Genomic DNA, 21,387 nt, shown 5'->3' with positions numbered 1-21,387 from the left:
AGGAAAGGTGTGTGTGTGTGTGTGTGTGTGTGTGTGTGTGTGTGTGTGTGTGTGTGTGTGTGTACATGTGTGTATATTGAAGTGTTTATACTGAGCAGCAGGAACAGTAAGACATTCCAAATGTTCACGTCCACTTCTCGATTTCATTCCTTCCAGGAAAAATTAATCCAGAAATCATCTTTAGGGTCACTGAGAAGAAATGCCTCGTCAGGTGACTCTCCTCGGGTGACTCTCCTCGGGTGACTCTCCTCGGGTGACTCTCCTCGGGTGACTCTCCTCAGGTGACTCTCCTCAGGTGGTGACTCTCCTCAGGTGGTGACTCTCCTCAGGTGACTCTCCTCAGGTGACTCTCCTCAGATCCGGAGCAGCTCAGAAGATCATTTTTGAAACTTCAAACAATACCTGCAAGAAAACCAGAAACACACATTTTATGATCTAACTTTAAGGAGATTCTGCTTTTTGTGGTGTTATGATAATACATTGGGGTTTGATAAGATGTTCCTTAAAAAAATTATATATATTTATGAAACGGACAAGTCAAGCAATCTGATTGGTTCTTAGCCGTGATATAATGAGCGTATACCACGGGTAGAATTGTAGTTACTCTTCACAACAAGTCAGTATCCCTCTGCGTCTGAGAAAAGCTACAACCGTTACAGCTGCTACATTACGTCCGTTACAGCTGCTACATTACGTCCGTTACAGCTGCTACATTACGTCCGTTACAGCAGCTACATTACGCCCGTTACAGCTGCTACATTACGCCCATTACAGCTGCTACATTACGTCCATTACAGCTGCTACATTACGTCCGTTACAGCTGCTACATTACGTCCGTTACAGCAGCTACATTACGCCCGTTACAGCTGCTACATTACGCCCGTTACAGCTGCTACATTACGTCCGTTACAGCTGCTACATTACGTCCGTTACAGCTGCTACATTACGTCCGTTACAGCTGCTACATTACGTCCGTTACAGCTGCTACATAGCGTCCGTTGCAGCTGCTACATTACGTCCGTTAGGAAACTAACTAACTAACAAAGCTTGAGATGGAAACATGTAGGGGATAATGTGCAGCAAGGACTTATTGACCGTTGTTAAGGACGCTCACATCTGCAGAAAGAAGTCCGGTCGATTTAACAGTATACAGTTGGGCTGAAAAGCAAACAGCATGCAGTTTGCTTTTTTAACTGGGACAAGAAAGCAGCGGAGAAGTAACGGGGCAGAAACCCTCCTTTTTACGCAGCGGTCCAGACATAGACATCAAACGGCGACACATATTCAGTGTGCAGTTCCTTTGGCATGAGGGCAGGGATATCTAGATACTTCCCAAGGCTTGACATCATGAACTGCGCTGCTTTTAAAGCAAGCAACGATGTTTTCAAATCTGTAATCAGAAACGCTATCGACCAATCAGATTGCTTGATTTGACTTGTCCGTTTGAGAAGCACTGGCCTAGAACAACCTCAACCTATCCAAGTGACCTCGTAAGCCAAGCTACTGATGCTGGACAGGTTTCCAGTGGCTGTGAATAAAGAGCCAGATAATGGATCAACGCTCCGTCTAATATGTTCGCTAGCTGTTAGTGTTGTTGCATAGCAACCACCTCACCTATGTTTCGTGCAGAAGGCAACGGAGGGAGTATTTTATTTTGAACATCATTATTTACTAATACAAATTTAAATTAGAGTGTGTATTTTTCTTTCTTATTGCCACACTTGGTAACCGTTTTATAAAAGCAATAGCTCACTTCAGGCCGTGATATATGCTCATTATATCACAGCTAAGGGGGTTGAACCACGCCTCCTAGCTGTGATATACTGAGCGTATACCACGCCCCCTAGCTGTGATATACTGAGCGTATACCACGCCCCCTAGCTGTGATATACTGAGCGTATACCACGCCCCCTAGCTGTGATATACTGAGCGTATACCACGCCCCCTAGCTGTGATATACTGAGCGTATACCACGCCCCCTAGCTGTGATATACTGAGCGTATACCACGCCCCCTAGCTGTGATATACTGAGCGTATACCACGCCCCCTAGCTGTGATATACTGAGAGTATACCACGCCCCCTAGCTGTGATATACTGAGCGTATACCACGCCCCCTAGCTGTGATATACTGAGCGTATACCACGCCCCCTAGCTGTGATATACTGAGCGTATGCCACGCCCCCTAGCTGTGATATACTGAGCGTATACCACGCCCCCTAGCTGTGATATACTGAGCCAGACCACGCCCCCTAGCTGTGATATACTGAGCCAGACCACGCCCCCTAGCTGTGATATACTGAGCCAGACCACGCCCCCTAGCTGTGATATACTGAGCCAGACCACGCCCCCTAGCTGTGATATACTGAGCGTATACCACGCCCCCTAGCTGTGATATACTGAGCGTATACCACGCCCCCTAGCTGTGATATACTGAGCGTATACCACGCCCCCTAGCTGTGATATACTGAGCCTATACCACGGCCCCTAGCTGTGATATACTGAGCGTATACCACGCCCCCTAGCTGTGATATACTGAGCGTATGCCACGCCCCCTAGCTGTGATATACTGAGCGTATGCCACGCCCCCTAGCTGTGATATACTGAGCCTATACCACGGCCCCTAGCTGTGATATACTGAGCGTATGCCACGCCCCCTAGCTGTGATATACTGAGCCTATACCACGGCCCCTAGCTGTGATATACTGAGCGTATGCCACGCCCCCTAGCTGTGATATACTGAGCGTATGCCACGCCCCCTAGCTGTGATATACTGAGCGTATGCCACGCCCCCTAGCTGTGATATACTGAGCGTATACCACGCCCCCTAGCTGTGATATACTGAGCGTATGCCACGCCCCCTAGCTGTGATATACTGAGCGTATGCCACGCCCCCTAGCTGTGATATACTGAGCGTATGCCACGCCCCCTAGCTGTGATATACTGAGCGTATGCCACGCCCCCTAGCTGTGATATACTGAGCGTATACCACGCCCCCTAGCTGTGATATACTGAGCGTATACCACGCCCCCTAGCTGTGATATACTGAGCCTATACCACGCCCCCTAGCTGTGATATACTGAGCGTATGCCACGCCCCCTAGCTGTGATATACTGAGCGTATGCCACGCCCCCTAGCTGTGATATACTGAGCGTATACCACGCCCCCTAGCTGTGATATACTGAGCGTATACCACGCCCCCTAGCTGTGATATACTGAGCGTATACCACGCCCCCTAGCTGTGATATACTGAGCGTATGCCACGCCCCCTAGCTGTGATATACTGAGCGTATGCCACGCCCCCTAGCTGTGATATACTGAGCGTATGCCACGCCCCCTAGCTGTGATATACTGAGCGTATACCACGCCCCCTAGCTGTGATATACTGAGCGTATACCACGCCCCCTAGCTGTGATATACTGAGCGTATACCACGCCCCCTAGCTGTGATATACTGAGCGTATACCACGCCCCCTAGCTGTGATATACTGAGCGTATACCACGCCCCCTAGCTGTGATATACTGAGCGTATGCCACGCCCCCTAGCTGTGATATACTGAGCGTATACCACGCCCCCTAGCTGTGATATACTGAGCGTATGCCACGCCCCCTAGCTGTGATATACTGAGCGTATACCACGCCCCCTAGCTGTGATATACTGAGAGACCACGCCCCCTAGCTGTGATATACTGAGCGTAGACCACGCCCCCTAGCTGTGATATACTGAGCCAGACCACGCCCCCTAGCTGTGATATACTGAGCCAGACCACGCCCCCTAGCTGTGATATACTGAGCGTATACCACGCCCCCTAGCTGTGATATACTGAGCGTATACCACGCCCCCTAGCTGTGATATACTGAGCGTATACCACGCCCCCTAGCTGTGATATACTGAGCCTATACCACGCCCCCTAGCTGTGATATACTGAGCGTATACCACGCCCCCTAGCTGTGATATACTGAGCGTATGCCACGCCCCCTAGCTGTGATATACTGAGCGTATGCCACGCCCCCTAGCTGTGATATACTGAGCCTATACCACGGCCCCTAGCTGTGATATACTGAGCGTATGCCACGCCCCCTAGCTGTGATATACTGAGCCTATACCACGGCCCCTAGCTGTGATATACTGAGCGTATACCACGCCCCCTAGCTGTGATATACTGAGCGTATGCCACGCCCCCTAGCTGTGATATACTGAGCGTATGCCACGCCCCCTAGCTGTGATATACTGAGCGTATGCCACGCCCCCTAGCTGTGATATACTGAGCGTATACCACGCCCCCTAGCTGTGATATACTGAGCGTATGCCACGCCCCCTAGCTGTGATATACTGAGCGTATGCCACGCCCCCTAGCTGTGATATACTGAGCGTATGCCACGCCCCCTAGCTGTGATATACTGAGCGTATGCCACGCCCCCTAGCTGTGATATACTGAGCGTATGCCACGCCCCCTAGCTGTGATATACTGAGCGTATACCACGCCCCCTAGCTGTGATATACTGAGCGTATGCCACGCCCCCTAGCTGTGATATACTGAGCGTATGCCACGCCCCCTAGCTGTGATATACTGAGCGTATGCCACGCCCCCTAGCTGTGATATACTGAGCGTATGCCACGCCCCCTAGCTGTGATATACTGAGCGTATACCACGCCCCCTAGCTGTGATATACTGAGCGTATACCACGCCCCCTAGCTGTGATATACTGAGCGTATGCCACGGCCCCTAGCTGTGATATACTGAGCGTATGCCACGCCCCCTAGCTGTGATATACTGAGCGTATACCACGCCCCCTAGCTGTGATATACTGAGCGTATGCCACGCCCCCTAGCTGTGATATACTGAGCGTATGCCACGGCCCCTAGCTGTGATATACTGAGCGTATACCACGCCCCCTAGCTGTGATATACTGAGCGTATGCCACGGCCCCTAGCTGTGATATACTGAGCGTATACCACGCCCACTAGCTGTGATATACTGAGCGTATACCACGCCCCCTAGCTGTGATATAATGAGCGTATACCACGGCCGTCGTTTAATACATTCATGAACAACCTGCATACATTCACTATCTTTAACAAAAAACGTTTCTTCTCAATTCTTCATGGATAAAACATTCTAAAAAAGAAAGAAATGCTCCCAATTAAATAAAGGAAATGCGTTGGTTAGGCTTGCTGTCTTTTAATTTCTCACAATTACCAAATCAATTTTCATTAACTGCAGGAAGTCGGGGGAATAAATGAAGCTCTTTATGGAGACGGATTTATTTTTAGTTTGTATGAGCCAAATGTCACTAATTAAATAATGAATGAATGCTTGTACCCAAACTAAAATCATTTACAACTGTTATACATTTACAAGTCATCCATCCTCATCATGCAGAGCAGGGCGCCCCCTGCTGGAGGACCAATGGCCTCAGTGAGGGAGACGTGTTGATCAAACACAACCTTCATATTGAGAGACGGATGAAGATCAGATCTACTTTCTCTCTTTCCCTCTGAATATAGGTATTATTATAATTGGGGGTTTGTTTGTTTCGCTCACCTCGATGGTGATGAGGATGATGATCATCCACTCCAGCCTCAGACTGTGTTTCTCACTCAGGTGACTCCTCATCAGGTCGGTCAGCTGAGAGCAGTGCTCCAGCTTCTGGTTCACCACCTGCACACACAGCATATTATACATATACAGTATATATACAGTGTGTATATATATAGGAACAGAGTGTGGGGGGGGCGTTGAGGAGGAACAGAGTGAGGGGGGCGTTGAGGAGGAACAGAGTGAGGGGGGGCGTTGAGGAGGAACAGAGTGAGGGGGGGGCGTTGAGGAGGAACCGAATGAGGGGGGGCGTTGAGGAGGAACAGAGTGAGGGGGGGGGCGTTGAGGAGGAACAGAGTGAGGGGGGGCGTTGAGGAGGAACAGAGTGAGGGGGGGGCGTTGAGGAGGAACCGAATGAGGGGGGGGCCTTGAGGAGGAACAGAGTGAGGGGGGGGCGTTGAGGAGGAACAGAGTGAGGGGGGGCGTTGAGGAGGAACAGAGTGAGGGGGGGGCGTTGAGGAGGAACCGAATGAGGGGGGGGGCGTTGAGGAGGAACAGAGTGAGGGGGGGGCGTTGAGGAGGAACAGAGTGAGGGGGGGCGTTGAGGAGGAACAGAGTGAGGGGGGGCGTTGAGGAGGAACAGTGTGAGGGGGGGGCGTTGAGGAGGAACAGTGTGAGGGGGGGGCGTTGAGGAGGAACAGTGTGAGGGGGGGGCGTTGAGGAAGAACAGAGTGAGGGGGGGGCGTTGAGGAGGAACAGTGTGAGGGGGGGGCGTTGAGGAGGAACAGAGTGAGAGGGGGGCGTTGAGGAGGAACAGAGTGAGGGGGGGGCGTTGAGGAGGAACAGAGTGAGGGGGGGCGTTGAGGAGGAACAGAGTGAGGGGGGGGCGTTGAGGAGGAACAGAGTGAGGGGGGGGCGTTGAGGAGGAACAGAGTGAGGGGGGGGGGGCATTGAGGAGGAACAGAGTGGGGGGGGCGTTGAGGAGGAACCGAATGAGGGGGGGGCGTTGAGGAGGAACAGAGTGAGAGGGGGGCGTTGAGGAGGAACAGAGTGAGGGGGGGGCGTTGAGGAGGAACAGAGTGAGAGGGGGGCGTTGAGGAGGAACAGAGTGAGGGGGGGGCGTTGAGGAGGAACAGAGTGAGGGGGGGGCGTTGAGGAGGAACAGAGTGAGAGGGGGGCGTTGAGGAGGAACAGAGTGAGGGGGGGGGCGTTGAGGAGGAACAGAGTGAGGGGGGGCGTTGAGGAGGAACAGAGTGAGGGGGGGCGTTGAGGAGGAACAGAGTGAGGGGGGGGCGTTGAGGAGGAACCGAATGAGGGGGGGGCGTTGAGGAGGAACAGAGTGAGGGGGGGGCGTTGAGGAGGAACAGAGTGAGGGGGGGGGCGTTGAGGAGGAACAGAGTGAGAGGGGGGCGTTGAGGAGGAACAGAGTGAGGGGGGGGGCGTTGAGGAGGAACAGAGTGAGAGGGGGGCGTTGAGGAGGAACAGAGTGAGGGGGGGGCGTTGAGGAGGAACAGAGTGAGGGGGGGGCGTTGAGGAGGAACAGAGTGAGAGGGGGGCGTTGAGGAGGAACAGAGTGAGGGGGGGGGCGTTGAGGAGGAACAGAGTGAGGGGGGGCGTTGAGGAGGAACAGAGTGAGGGGGGGGCGTTGAGGAGGAACCGAATGAGGGGGGGGCGTTGAGGAGGAACAGAGTGAGAGGGGGGCGTTGAGGAGGAACAGAGTGAGGGGGGGGCGTTGAGGAGGAACAGAGTGAGGGGGGGGCGTTGAGGAGGAACAGAGTGAGGGGGGGCGTTGAGGAGGAACAGAGTGAGGGGGGGCGTTGAGGAGGAACAGAGTGAGGGGGGGCGTTGAGGAGGAACAGAGTGGGGGGGGCGTCAGCTCTGTGCCACTCACACACCGCCTCAGTGTGGGTGCCGCTGCTGATAGGAAGTCACATGTCACAAAACCAAATGCATTTTGGGACATGTAGTTTATGGGCAACGAGCTTAAGCAGCATGTAACCGTATAATAAACTGTATATTCTTTGCGAGCTCTCGCGGGCCTAATAAAATGAGGTCGCGCCCGGATTTGGCCCGCAGGCCTTGAGTTTGACACCCCTGAAACAGATATATTTAAGAAGTACAATACATATATATATAGTATGTATATTTGTCCTGAGTACAGGAGACTCACGTTGACCCTGCGGTTGATGTTGAGGAACTGGCAGGTTTTGTCGTAGAGCTTCTCCAGGTTCTCTCGGTCCCAGTAGAAATCTGGAGTGAGCAGCAGGTCTGACCGCAGGTTGATACAGTGTCTACACACACACACACACACACACACACACACACACACAGAAACACACACACACACACACACACACACACACACACACACACACACGCACACACACAGAAACACACACGCACACACACACAGTGTGTATTTCCTTCTGATATTAAAGTCAGAATTTTAAGATATTCGGTAAAAGATATATTTTCTCTAATGTTTTTTCCGGTAATCCCAAATAAAAAAAACAATTGTCAGAACATGTCATGTCGTCTGAATTATCGATTCAACAGCTAAATCATTTTATTTCTAAAAAAATAATACATTTTTCAGTGAGAATTTATTTGTCCTGAAGACTCAAAATCCATAGAATTGTTTTCAGATTTTAATTTGTTTTTATTCTGAGAAAAAATAGAGAATTCTGACTTTTAAAGGTGGGGTAGGTAAGAACGGAGAAACCAGCTCCAGTGCGCTAGAATTTGAAAATACACAGCCGAGAAAGATCTTCCTTCAGACTTCCTGAGCCCCTCCTCCAACACGCACACGACCAATGGAGTGCCACGCGTCCTAAAACCCGGAAGTAGGTTAGCATTTTATCACTTCCGGTTCCTTCGACAAAAGCTAACGAGATCTCTCCATAGGTCTGTGGTTGAGACACATCAAAGAGACGGATCACGTTTTGTTCAGCCGGATAATATCCACATGTCTACCCTACTTTTATCATTTTCTAATCAGAAATCTATCGATCATAAATCTATCGATTTAAATCTATCGATCATAAATCTATCGATTAGATTTCTGATTAGAAGATGATAAAAGTAGGGTAGACATGTGGATATTATCCGGCTGAACAAAACGTGATCCGTCTCTCGGAGGTGGTAAAATGCTAACTTACTTCGGGGTTTTAGGCTGCGGCCACACGAGGACGAAAACGGCTAAACGCATAGGATTAACGCAAACGCAAACAAGCTTCCGTCCACACGCATTAGTTATCGACAATAAAAATAAACATATGTATAACTAGTTTAGTTTGAGAGGTAATTAAAATAGCTAAGGGCGATGATCTGACTGAAGTGTGTGTGTTGCTGCAGCGGGAGGAGCTGCAGGTGAGCAGAGCTGCGTGTCTCCGTCCTGTCAGATCAGACTTCACTAGCGTTTAGGTCCGTATCGAGAGAAAGATAAATAATCTGAATTCAGTGCAGTTTACTTTGACGCGGGGTGAGCGGCAGAGGTGGGGAGAGGCGGGGCTATTGCGCAATCACTATCAGTGATCTGAAAATGTCCGTATAGGGCGCACACACGGAGCCGTTGGACCCCCAGAGAGTGGCGTATGCCGTTCTATCCACCTTGGGACCCGTTGTCGTTTCCTCAGTCGTTTAGTGCCGTATTCGGTCGTCCTCGTGTGGCCGAACGGTATACATGACACTAAACAGTAACGCAAACGACCAAATTCGTCCTCGTGGGGCCGCAGCTTTAGGCCGCGTCACTGTGGCACTCTATGAGGGCACGAGATGGAAGGCTGACAGGCAGGTAGGCCATCCAATCATCTGAGCCGGCCCGGGTCAGATGATTGGTCGTGCTTTTTACAGATGACGTTTTTTTATGGATTTATAGTGAAAGCATTTCATGTATTCATTGCTATCGGGATGTTAAGAGCATTCCATGGAATATAACAAAAAGTGTTCCTGAAGTGAATTACCTACCCCACCTTTAAGATCAGATATCCCCGAAAAACTAATACTTTCTTTCTCTGAGAATTGATTTCTTCCTAATATTAATTTCTGATAATCTTAGAATTCTGAAAAGAAAAACATTTTCTTTCAATTATCTGTTTCTGATTTCCCCCCCCTGAATTCTGAGTTGTTTTTTTAATATATATATTTTATACTGGAACATCTTTGGGGGGAAATCCACAAAAGATGAAAATATCAAGATTTCTGAAAAACTTTTTCTTTTATATATTTTTTTCCGGAATTTCAGAAATCCGAAAAAAAAGTTGACCTGAAATGTTGATCTATATACGAGTCGAAATGCACTAATTGGTTATTTGCCAAACCTCCTGAGCACATCGGTGGTGAGCATTAGTTTCAAAGAGCTGCTGATACGTGGTTCTTTTTGCAGAAACTCGCTCTCATGAACTCGGTGGTTAAACAGTCAGGAGGTCAGAGGTCAGAGGTCAGACAGCTGCTCCCTCTCTTAACGAGGGGATGTCTGAGGAAGATTGAATTTACCTCAGAGTGAAAAGCTCTCCGATCTTCTTCATGACCTCGGCGGAGGAGAGCTTCACCCTCCGGCCGGACTTCAGCGTCTGAGGGGGGCACATGGGCACCAGAACATCAATGAGAGGAACGCAGTTTAACACTAACACCGATCAGCTGCTCCTCTCGTACCTCCGGGATGGACTGGATGGACTCCACGAAGTTATCCAGAGAGTCCTCCCAGATGGCCAGCTTCACTGCGAGCAGAGCAGCACGCATTAGAAACATACACAGGTGCAGGGTAACTGAGTACATTTACAGGTAATTGTACTTAACTTGAGTATTTCCATGTTATGCTAGATCTGAGTACTTCTACTTTTACTCAAGTACAAGATCTGAGTACTTCTACTTTTACTCAAGTACAAGATCTGAGTACTTCTACTTTTACTCAAGTACCAGATCTGAGTACTTCTACTTTTACTCAAGTACAAGATCTGAGTACTTCTACTTTTACTCAAGTACAAGATCTGAGTACTTCTACTTTTACTCAAGTACAAGATCTGAGTACTTCTACTTTTACTCAAGTACAAGATCTGAGTACTTCTACTTTTACTCAAATACAAGATCTGAGTACTTCTACTTTTACTCAAGTACAAGATCTGAGTACTTCTACTTTCACTCAAATACAAGATCTGAGTACTTCTACTTTTACTCAAATACAAGATCTGAGTACTTCTACTTTTACTCAAGTACCAGATCTGAGTACTTCTACTTTTACTCAAGTACAAGATCTGAGTACTTCTACTTTTACTCAAATACAAGATCTGAGTACTTCTACTTTTACTCAAGTACCAGATCTGAGTACTTCTACTTTTACTCAAGTACAAGATCTGAGTACTTCTACTTTTACTCAAGTACAAGATCTGAGTACTTCTACTTTTACTCAAGTACAAGATCTGAGTACTTCTACTTTTACTCAAATACAAGATCTGAGTACTTCTACTTTTACTCAAGTACAAGATCTGAGTACTTCTACTTTCACTCAAATACAAGATCTGAGTACTTCTACTTTAACTCAAATACAAGATCTGAGTACTTCTACTTTTACTCAAGTACAAGATCTGAGTACTTCTACTTTAACTCAAATACAAGATCTGAGTACTTCTACTGAAGTACATGACCTGAGTACTTCTACTGAAGTACATGACCTGAGTACTTCTACTGAAGTACATGACCTGAGTACTTCTACTGAAGTACATGACCTGAGTACTTCTCCCTCCTCTGTGTATATATATTAAATGATGATGGTTTTCAGCAGCAGTTTCTCACCTGACAAACACAAAGCGTTAGAGAAGGCAAACTTCTCCAGCACGGCTTCTGATTGGTCGATCATGTCGCTCAGCATGAAGTCGCCTCGCTCCAGCTTCGTGTTCCCGCTGCTCGTAAACAATTAAATATGACAAATAAACAACAACAACAACAACAACAGGTATGTGCACTTTTTCTAAGTACAATTTATTCACTTTAAATACTTTTTTAATAACTCTAAAAGTATAAATATAATATGCAGAGGTGTGTGTGTGAGAGTGTGTGGGTAAAAGTGTGTGAATGTGTGTGTGAGAGTGTGTGGGTAAAAGTGTGTGAATGTGTGTGTGAGTGTGTGTGTGTCAGTGTGTGAGTGAGTGAGTGAGTGAGTGTGTGTGTGTGAGTATGAGTGTGTGTGTGTGTGTGTACCTACTGCCCCACGGTGTAGTTGATCTCCTCGTTCTCCCAGTGCACTAAGGCCACCTCGTAGGGCTGGATCTCGTGACGCTCGAGGATCCTCAGAACTCTCTTCATCTGAAACACAGGAAACGCACAGGCGACAGGTAAACAACAACAATAATAAATAAACATTTGGGTCAGCAAAATATCAAAATATATTGTTGTTTATTTACCGTTTTGTCTTCAACGTTCCAGAAAACCACGGAGCCTTCCCTGATGATCCAGAGAGGGAGAGTCAGTTGTTGTTAAATATAAAATAATATATATATATATATATATATATATATATATATAATATTATCTATTATCTAAAATAATATATATATATATATATATATATATACATACATCTAATATATAAAAGTTAAACTACGTCTTGGATTTGTTAACATGGACATTAAAGTAGATATTTTGTATAATTAAATCTAACACCTGAAGTCTCCCCTCCCTGCTCTCGAGTCGTTTTAGCCAGTTCTTCATTTTTAAATACTTTCTGATGTTTTAGGGACACATCTGCATCACATAAAAACACAAATACTTTGTTTATAAAGCCGCCTTTCAAAGCTCTTAAGGTTGCCGTACGTCGTTGAGAATTCTTTTGAGACGTGATTTGAGAAATGTTTTGAGTTTGAGACGTGATTTGAGAAATGTTTTGGGACGTGATTTGAGACGTGATTTGAGAAATGTTTAGGGACGTGATTTGAGAAATGTTTTGAGTTTGAGACGTGATTTGAGAATTGTTTTGGGACGTGATTTGATACGTGATTTGAGAAATGTTTTGGGACGTGATTTGAGAAATGTTTTGGGACGTGATTTGGGACGTGATTTGAAAAATGTTTTGGGACGTGATTTGAGAAATGTTTTGAGACGTGATTTGAGAAATGTTTTGGGACGTGATTTGAGAAATGTTTTGGGATGTGATTTGAGACGTGATTTGAGAAATGTTTGGGACGTGATTTGAGAAATGTTTGGGACGTGATTTGAGAAATGTTTTGAGACGTGATTTGAGAAATGTTTTGGGACGTGATTTGAGAAATGTTTTGGGACGTGATTTGAGACGTGATTTGAGACGTGATTTGAGAAATGTTTTGGGACGTGATTTGAGAAATGTTTTGGGACGTGATTTGAGACGTGATTTGAGAAATGTTTTGGGATGTGATTTGAGACGTGATTTGAGAAATGTTTTGGGATGTGATTTGAGACGTGATTTGAGACGTGATTTGAGAAATGTTTTGGGATGTGATTTGAGACGTGATTTGAGAAATGTTTTGGGACGTGATTTGAGACGTGATGTGAGAAATGTTTTGGGACGTGATTTGAGAAATGTTTTGGGGACGTGATTTGAGAAATGTTTTGGGGACGTGATTTGAGAAATGTTTTGGGATGTGTTTTGGGACGTGATTTGAGAAATGTTTTGGGACGTGATTTGAGACGTGATTTGAGAAATGTTTGGAGACGCCTCGGACCTCACATGGGGAAACTGTGGTGCATTTGTGCACGAGACGCAGCCCGCAGCGCAACATGAGCCCTACGCATGGTGCATGTTCTGCATACAGGGAGGGGCCGCCCTGCATCCCATAATACTTCATATCTCAGATCCCGACCTGAAGAGGAACATCAGAGCGTTGTCGCCTGGTTTGGCCGCCATGTCCGTGCTGATCGCCAGAGCGTTGGAGGCATCTGAAAACACAATCAATTACACGTGTTATCTCAATCTTTATTTATATATATATATATATATATATATATACACATATATATATATACACATATACAGCACATTTAAAACGACCTCAGTTGACCAAAGTGCTGTACAGGCAATACATACAATATAAAATAATAAAACCATAATTAAAACCTGATAAAAAGAACCATAACTAGAAACATAAGAACATGTTGAGTTCTACTTTTAGCTGGGATTTAAAATCGTCAATAGACTCGGCGGCCATGTGTCAGATTCACATCCCCTTTCATCGATCTGTAATGTCTGACTGTCGGCTCAGTACCTCGAGGCAGATTGATCTCCGTGAAGCCGTGGCTGATCAGGTCGTGGCAGAGCGTCGGCAGGTGGTATTGATCAGCGGTCGCAAAGGCAATGCATCGCATCGTATCCTGCAGAGACAGACCATAATATTAACCATCAGTAAAACTAAATCATGCAGAGAGACATCTATTCACGAATTACATGTGTGACATGTGTTCTCTGCTTTTAACCCATCCTAGTGCCAGGGTCTAGCACCAGGAGTCCAGAACCAGGAGTCCAGCACCAGGAGTCTAGCACCAGGAGTCTAGCACCAGGAGTCTAGCACCAGGAGTCTAGCACCAGGAGTCTGGTACCAGGAGTCTAGCACCAGGAGTCTAGCACCAGGAGTCCAGCACCAGGAGTCTAGCACCAGGAGTCTAGCACCAGGAGTCTGGTACCAGGAGTCTAGCACCAGGAGTCTAGCACCAGGAGTCTAGAACCAGGAGTCTAGCACCAGGAGTCTAGCACCAGGAGTCCAGCACCAGGAGTCTAGAACCAGGAGTCTAGCACCAGGAGTCTAACGCCAGGAGTCTAGCACCAGGAGTCTGGTACCAGGAGTCTAACGCCAGGGGTCTAGCACCAGGAGTCTAGCACCAGGAGTCTAACGCCAGGAGTCTAGCTCCAGGAGTCCAGAACCAGGAGTCTAACGCCAGGAGTCTAGCACCAGGAGTCTAGTACCAGGAGTCTAGCGCCAGGAGTCTAACGCCAGGGGTCTAGCACCAGGAGTCTAGCACCAGGAGTCTAGCACCAGGAGTCCAGCACCAGGAGTCTAGCACCAGGAGTCTAGTACCAGGAGTCTAGCACCAGGAGTCTAGTACCAGGAGTCTAGCACCAGGAGTCTAGCACCAGGAGTCTAACGCCAGGAGTCTAGCACCAGGAGTCCAGAACCAGGAGTCTAGCACCAGGAGTCTAGGACCAGGAGTCTAGTACCAGGAGTCTAGCGCCAGGAGTCTAACGCCAGGGGTCTAGCACCAGGAGTCTAGCACCAGGAGTCTAGCACCAGGAGTCCAGCACCAGGAGTCTAGCACCAGGAGTCTAGTACCAGGAGTCTAGCTCCAGGAGTCCAGAACCAGGAGTCTAGCACCAGGAGTCTAGCACCAGGAGTCTAACGCCAGGAGTCTAGCACCAGGAGTCCAGAACCAGGAGTCTAGCACCAGGAGTCTAGAACCGGGAGTCTAGAACCAGGAGTTTAATAGTAGCAGTCTAGCACCAGGAGTCTAGGACCAGGAGTCTAGAATCAGGAGTCTTGAACCAGGAGTCTAGGACCAGGAGTCTAGAACCAGGAGTCTAGAAGCAGGAGTCTAGGACCAGGAGTCTAGAACCAGGAGTCTAGAATCAGGAGTCTTGAACCAGGAGTCTAGGACCAGGAGTCTAGAACCAGGAGTCTAGGACCAGGAGTCTAGGACCAGGAGTCTAGAATCAGGAGTCTTGAACCAGGAGTCTAGGACCAGGAGTCTAGGACCAGGAGTCTAGCACCAGGAGTGGAGTGCACCAGCTGGGCGTAAGCTGGGCGTAACTCTCCGTCCGACGTAGAACCGAAGGTTGAGACCAAACTAAAGTTATGACTCGTGCACCACTTAGACTAAGCCCTGTATGCGCTGCGCCCGGGTGTAACTTTTACGCCTAGTACGGAGCAGGCGTAAATCGGAAAGAGAGACTAGTAACCATAGGAACGTAAAACAGGCAAGAAGGAACATAACTATGGCAGTGCGTCTTGTTTACAGGTTTAACAACGAAAGGGCCTTAAGAAGAGAGAGTCGTCCGTGATGGAACAAACCCACGGGACATCTATTCAGTGGGCTGAGAGAGGTTTCGGCAGACGAGCCCTTTTTGAATTAATCGAGGAGATCTCCCTCAGCTCCAGCACGGATCAGACCCAACCGCTGCGCTCTCCCCAACCTGCAGGTGCTGATTGCGCTCAGACTCTACGTGAACGGGCCTTTCAGAATACGGTGGGAGACGTGATTAATGTCCATCGCACAACTGCATGTCGGGCTATAAGACAAGTTTCCTTGGCCCTCCAGCTCCGCCTTAGGAACTATATCCACCTACCCACCCAAGAAGAAGCAGCGAAATCCAGGCAAGATCTTTTGTTAAAATCAGGCCTACCTGGTATTGTCGGATGCCTCGACGGGACTCATCTTTGCATTCAGGCCCCCTCTGAACATGAGCATGTGTCTGTTAACAGAAAGGGTTACCACTCAATAAATGTCCAAATGGTGTGCAGCTCGGACATGGGCATTGTCGACCTCGTTGCAAGATGGCCTGGGTCGACCCATGATGCTCGCATCCTGAGAGAGAGCGCCCTTCAACGGGAGTTTGAGGCAGGGAGAGTGAACGGTCTTCTTCTCGGAGACAGTGGGTACCCTCTGAAGCGCTGGCTAATGACACCGGTCATCGCAGAGAGAACCGCACAAGAGCGCCGCGATAACGACAAGCATGTACAGACGAGGAACATTGTAGAGCGCTGCATTGGAGTGCTCAGACGTAGGCCAGCCTTTAAATGTAGATATAGGCTAAATTGTGTTTTGCTTTTGTGCAGGTTTCACCGCCTCCACAGTGAAATGCGAATGCACCCTGAGCGCGTCCGCGTGACCCTTGCTGCCACTGGGTGCTGCACAACATCTGTGTGAGGAAGAGAACCCCCTTCCCATGCAAGGAGACTTGGCACTGGAGGCGGATGAGAACCTGTGGCTCCTGCTGGCATCCGTGAAGACATCGGTGGCCGACTTACCCGCAATCAATAAACAACCTATAGTAGATATATTTGTAATATGAACGCTGTTTTTTGCAATTGCATTTCAATAAGCTCCCTTTGTGACCACATATTTTCATTAGGCCGTTTTATAGCCACATTTATTAAAAAAAACACACAAGAACATTAAATAACAACATTTTGGAGAACTATTAACATGGAATGGAGATAAAAACAAGTGGCCTACACAATGATTAAAGAATGAACAGATTGTCTTCTTCCGTCAGGGTTAGCTGATTATTAAGAATGGTCATTTGGAGTCTCAATTTCTCCTCCTCCATCTGCTCGTGTTCCGCTCTTAATTTTGCGGTCTCCACCTCCACACGAATGATTTCTTTCTCCGTCAGTTCCCGCTGTAGCTCTGTCAAATCCCTCTTCCTCTTTCGGGTGGGGCCATTTGGGATCCCCCTCGAGTCATCGCTGTGGGTGGGGGACTTCCCTCTTCTCTGCGGTCCTCTGAGTCTGTAACATTGCAAGTTAATGTCAGTTGCTATCAACTGCCGTGATTGCTAATTGTTATCTTGCTAGCCGTGATGTCTCACGGGGGTAATGTGTATATAGATAACGTAGGGAGATGTTACTCTATGAATGACTTACCACTAGTGACAGCTGACACGTCTGCGTCAACCTCTTCACATGTTGAGGGTGACGGCTCTGAGCTGTCGATCCCACTCAACCCGGGGGAAGAGGGGGATCCTCTCCAAAGATAGCTATAATTATATCGCTGTATGGAGAGGTTTTTGGAGCAGGGCCTCCGCCGGTCGGAGGGTCTTTGAGAACTGACGCATCCTTCTTGGCTCTGGATAGTAGGTCCTTCTTCCCACTCTTCCACCGTCCGTATCCCTCCATCACCCAAGCCATGTACTGCTTCAGTGATTGACTTCCAGGCTGCGAGTTTGTTCTTGTTGGTCATATTGTTATTACATTTGGCACTTAGCGAGTTTTTGTGCTCTGCATATATTTCAATTAAGGTTCTAATTTCTCTATCAGTAAAACATGTTTTTCTCTTCTTTCCGTTATCCATATTCATTATCAAATTCTTAGCTTGCTCTGAATGGAGGAGTTCGAGTGGTAACTTATGTAGACGTGTGTTGCTTGGCAACAATTACTGTTTAGCGTGTATTCACGTGGACGCGCATCTTAAGACCAGGCGCAGCTACGCCCGAGACTAGTCAGGCTTGGTGCACTCGGAGTAAATTCGAATCACTAAGTCGAACGTAGCTAAGCCCGACGTTAGAGTTAAGCCCTACATTTTTATGCCCAGCTGGTGCACTCCACTCCAGGAGTCTAGCACCAGGAGTCTAGGACCAGGAGTCTAGGACCTGGAGTCTAGGACCAGGAGTCTAGCACCAGGAGTCTAGCACCAGGAGTCTAGCACCAGGAGTCTAGGACCTGGAGTCTAGGACCTGGAGTCTAGGACCTGGAGTCTAGGACCAGGAGTCTAGGACCTGGAGTCTAGGACCTGGAGTCTAGGACCAGGAGTCTAGCACCAGGAGTCTAGCACCAGGAGTCTAGCACCAGGAGTCTAGGACCTGGAGTCTAGGACCTGGAGTCTAGGACCTGGAGTCTAGGACCAGGAGTCTAGCACCAGGAGTCTAGCACCAGGAGTCTAGCACCAGGAGTCTAGGACCAGGAGTCTAGAACCAGGAGGCTAGCACCAGGAGTCTAGCACCAGGAAGCTAGGACTCAGGAGGCTAGGACTCAGGAGGCTAGGACTCAGGAGGCTAGGACTCAGGAGTCTAGCACCAGGAGTCTAGCACCAGGAAGCTAGGACCAGGAAGCTAGGACTCAGGAGGCTAGGACTCAGGAGGCTAGGACTCAGGAGTCTAGCACCAGGAAGCTAGGACCAGGAAGCTAGGACTCAGGAGGCTAGGACTCAGGAGTCTAGGACTCAGGAGTCTAGGACTCAGGAGTCTAGGACCCAGGAGGCTAGCACCAGGAAGCTAGGACTCAGGAGGCTAGGACTCAGGAGGCTAGGACTCAGGAGTCTAGGACTCAGGAGTCTAGGACCCAGGAGGCTAGGACTCAGTCCATGTAAACATTTATAAAGCATGTTTCTCCAGATATCACTCATGTACGAGTGTACTGCCGTTAACCCTTTACGCTCACAACGGAACTCCTTCATGGTTGTCGAATAACATGCTGTCCTCCGTAGTGTGCGAGAGAGAGACGAGGGCTCTTGCTGCAGCCTCCAGTCCTCTGGTCATGTGGTCACATATCTTATATCCTCACGTGCATGCTGTCCCTTTAGAGCTGTCTGTCCTCACCTCGTCCACGCTGGAGGACGGCTGGTTGGTTCTGGACGGCTGTTTTGTCCTCGGTCCTTTCGGAGCTCTCTTCCCAGGAACAGCTGCTGGACTCTTTAAAATGCTCTTCACGATGTCTGGAGAATAGAAACGCCTCTGAATCCCAGAGAGGACAGGACTCTCAGGACGTCTCACATGTCTCTGAGGGACAGAGAGAGATGACACAGAGAGGACAGGACTCTCAGGACGTCTCACATGTCTCTGCAGAGTGTCCACGTGGAGACTCTGTGAGGAGAGAGTCCTGATGGTGGAGGATCCACACAGAAAGACTGGTGTCCTTCCAGCAGGAAGACGAGCTCCCAGCATGCACCACAGCGACCGGAGGAGCATCTCCACACCTGGAAACAAAAACAAAGTTTAGATCCCTGGAGGGTAAAGATCAGAGTGTGTGTGTGTGTGTGTGTGTGTGTGTGTGTGTGTGTGTGTGTGTGTGTGTGTGTGTGTGTGTGTGTGTGTGTGTGTGTGTGTGTGTGTGTGTGTGTGTGTGTGTGTGTGTGTCAACATTAAAGGTCCCACGTCCTGCTTCTCTGGTTCTGACCTGTCCCCTTGTGTTCTGGAGCTTCTGCATGTGAGCGCTCTGCAGAGTCTCAGACCCTCAGAGCGCCCCCTGCAGGCAGAAACACTCTGACTCAGAGGAGACCTGATGTCTGCTCCAGAACGCCTCGATGGACGTTTCTCTGTTTCCATTGTTCACTTCTTGGGTATCGTGACGGAACGGCTCTGGACCAATCTGTGGAGCCGTTACGTTTGGACCAATCAGTGGACTTCCTCACACACACACACACACACACACTCGGCGGGACGTTGCGAGGCTCGCTGCTGCGAGGAGTGGACAGTGTGAGCTGTCCACTGGGGTGGGGTCGGAGAGACAGCGAGACACCGCGGAACTCAGCCTGGGCACACACACACACTCCCAGCCAGGCTGCGGGTGTGTGTTCGGGCTGGGTTTCGCCGTGTCTCGCTGAGCTCCAGCAAGCCGTGCAGGACAGAGAGAACACGCAGACTGAGAGAGAGGCTGAGAAACCAATGAGAGTTTGGAACTTTGAACGATGTGAATCTGTTCCAGTCGACTCAGCGATGGAGCTGATCAGTGGAAATGGCCGTGGGACCTTTAATATAGTAACATACCATATTTTCTACCAAGTAAAGGCATTCCTGCAAACTTTGGTTTTCATACAAATAAACCAGAAACAAACTATAAATGCTGATGAATTTAAGACATGCAGCATTTTAACTGTAATGTTAGACATTCAAACCAAGTCAAAGCCCGCAGACGGATCAGAACATGAGACACAGAATGTTCAGAGACTAGCCTGATCTGTGACGAAGGAACCGCCACCCCAGATCGCTTCCTTCCTGTCATGCATACTGATGGACAGTAAGTATATGTATACAGTCTAAATACTGTATATACAGGGTGGAGGACTGATGCAATGCTGCCACCCTGACCTAGTGTTCTCTAACTGAGCATGCTTACTGATCTGTGTCAAACAGCATCTATGGGCTCAGATATCAGCTCTTAAATATGTCTTTAAAACATCTTAAATCTAATGTTAACACAAAACAAGTCAAACCAACAGCTCTGACCTTGACTACAGCAAGCAGCTTTACACATCCTCTCTCTCGTTACCAGTCTGCTTAACATTAGCACGTGCAGTGTTTAATAATGTGCATAATGCAGATATTATCACAAATACAGAGTTAAACCTGCAGCTGCCTTTCAGTGAAGCTAACAGATTAGCATGCTAATGAAACTACACTCACTCCCTGTGTTAGCATCTTGTTAGCATCTTGTTAGCTCACCTGTGGATGTAGACGGCAGATATTCAGCAGCTTGTTGATTTAATTCTGCTTCAAAGTGTCACAAAACGTTTTAAAATGTTAAAATAAAACAGTAAAAATAACATCTCTGAAACATGCCTTCCTGCTGGAGGTGACGTAAAGCACGTAATGACGTAGTGTGTAAAATATCCTTGCCCGAGCGCTGACTGGCAGGCTGACGGGCTCTTTTGCGAAAGTGTATTTTGTTTAGATGTTAGGCTCAAAATTAATAATATACAAACTTTAACTTATTGTATTAGTCTTGAAGAACCTCCTATGCTAATTAGTTTTAATAATAATTACACACACACCTCAGGCTGGGCTCCTTTCCTCAGGCTTCTTGGTTTCCTGTAAGTCTGAACTCAGGGTGAAAAACAGCCTCTATTGACCTTCAGCTTCATCACATCCTCGCTTTAACGCTATTTCACACATTAACTGTTTTAAAAGCTTAAAATGACATGCAATCTTTACAAATATAACCTTTTTTTGTATTAATAAAGTCTCCAGATGTTAGATCTGTAGCGCCCCCTCTGGTGGAGTCAGGGGTTTTCAAGGAAACTTCTTTTAAAACACAGTTTATGGAAGTTATGGTACGTTACGCAGAATAAATAAATGATGTTTATGGTACATATGAGTTATTTGGCATAAACTAAATTGCACACATCGTTGGTTTTGCTAAGTAAGTAACTGCCGAAGAACAGGTACACAAACAATTGAAAT

General features: G+C 47.9%; 1 protein-coding gene across 1 annotated transcript; it reads right to left on the bottom strand.

The window, feature by feature from the left end:
* Positions 1-14: 14 nt before the first annotated feature.
* On the bottom strand, positions 15-20,787 carry rmnd1 (required for meiotic nuclear division 1 homolog). The gene is made up of 12 exons (XM_034080010.2): positions 20,650-20,787; positions 18,808-19,184; positions 13,769-13,874; positions 13,367-13,442; positions 11,936-11,975; positions 11,737-11,837; positions 11,328-11,434; positions 10,191-10,255; positions 10,032-10,108; positions 7,708-7,828; positions 5,544-5,660; positions 15-402 (listed from the first exon to the last, which is right to left on the bottom strand). The coding sequence occupies exons 2-12, from the start codon at positions 19,174-19,176 to the stop codon at positions 370-372; spliced, it is 1,212 nt and encodes a 403-aa protein (XP_033935901.1). The 5' UTR covers positions 19,177-19,184; positions 20,650-20,787; the 3' UTR covers positions 15-369.
* Positions 20,788-21,387: the final 600 nt, after the last annotated feature.

This window comes from Pseudochaenichthys georgianus, unplaced genomic scaffold, assembly GCF_902827115.2.
Source record: "Pseudochaenichthys georgianus unplaced genomic scaffold, fPseGeo1.2 scaffold_811_arrow_ctg1, whole genome shotgun sequence".
Classification (NCBI taxonomy): domain Eukaryota; kingdom Metazoa; phylum Chordata; class Actinopteri; order Perciformes; family Channichthyidae; genus Pseudochaenichthys; species Pseudochaenichthys georgianus.
This window is presented reverse-complemented; position numbering and strand designations above follow the sequence as displayed.

What these genes read in the sequence shown, in the direction of transcription:
- rmnd1 (XM_034080010.2), bottom strand. Translation starts at nt 19,176, where the DNA reads ATGCTCCTCCGGTCGCTGTGGTGCATGCTGGGAGCTCGTCTTCCTGCT. An exon ending in CGTCCTCCAGCGTGGACGAG is followed by an intron (nt 13,875 to 18,807) that starts GTGAGGACAGAC and finishes CTGTCTCTGCAG; the next exon opens with GATACGATGCGATGCATTGC. An exon ending in ATCAACTACACCGTGGGGCA is followed by an intron (nt 11,435 to 11,736) that starts GTAGGTACACAC and finishes GTTTACGAGCAG; the next exon opens with CGGGAACACGAAGCTGGAGC.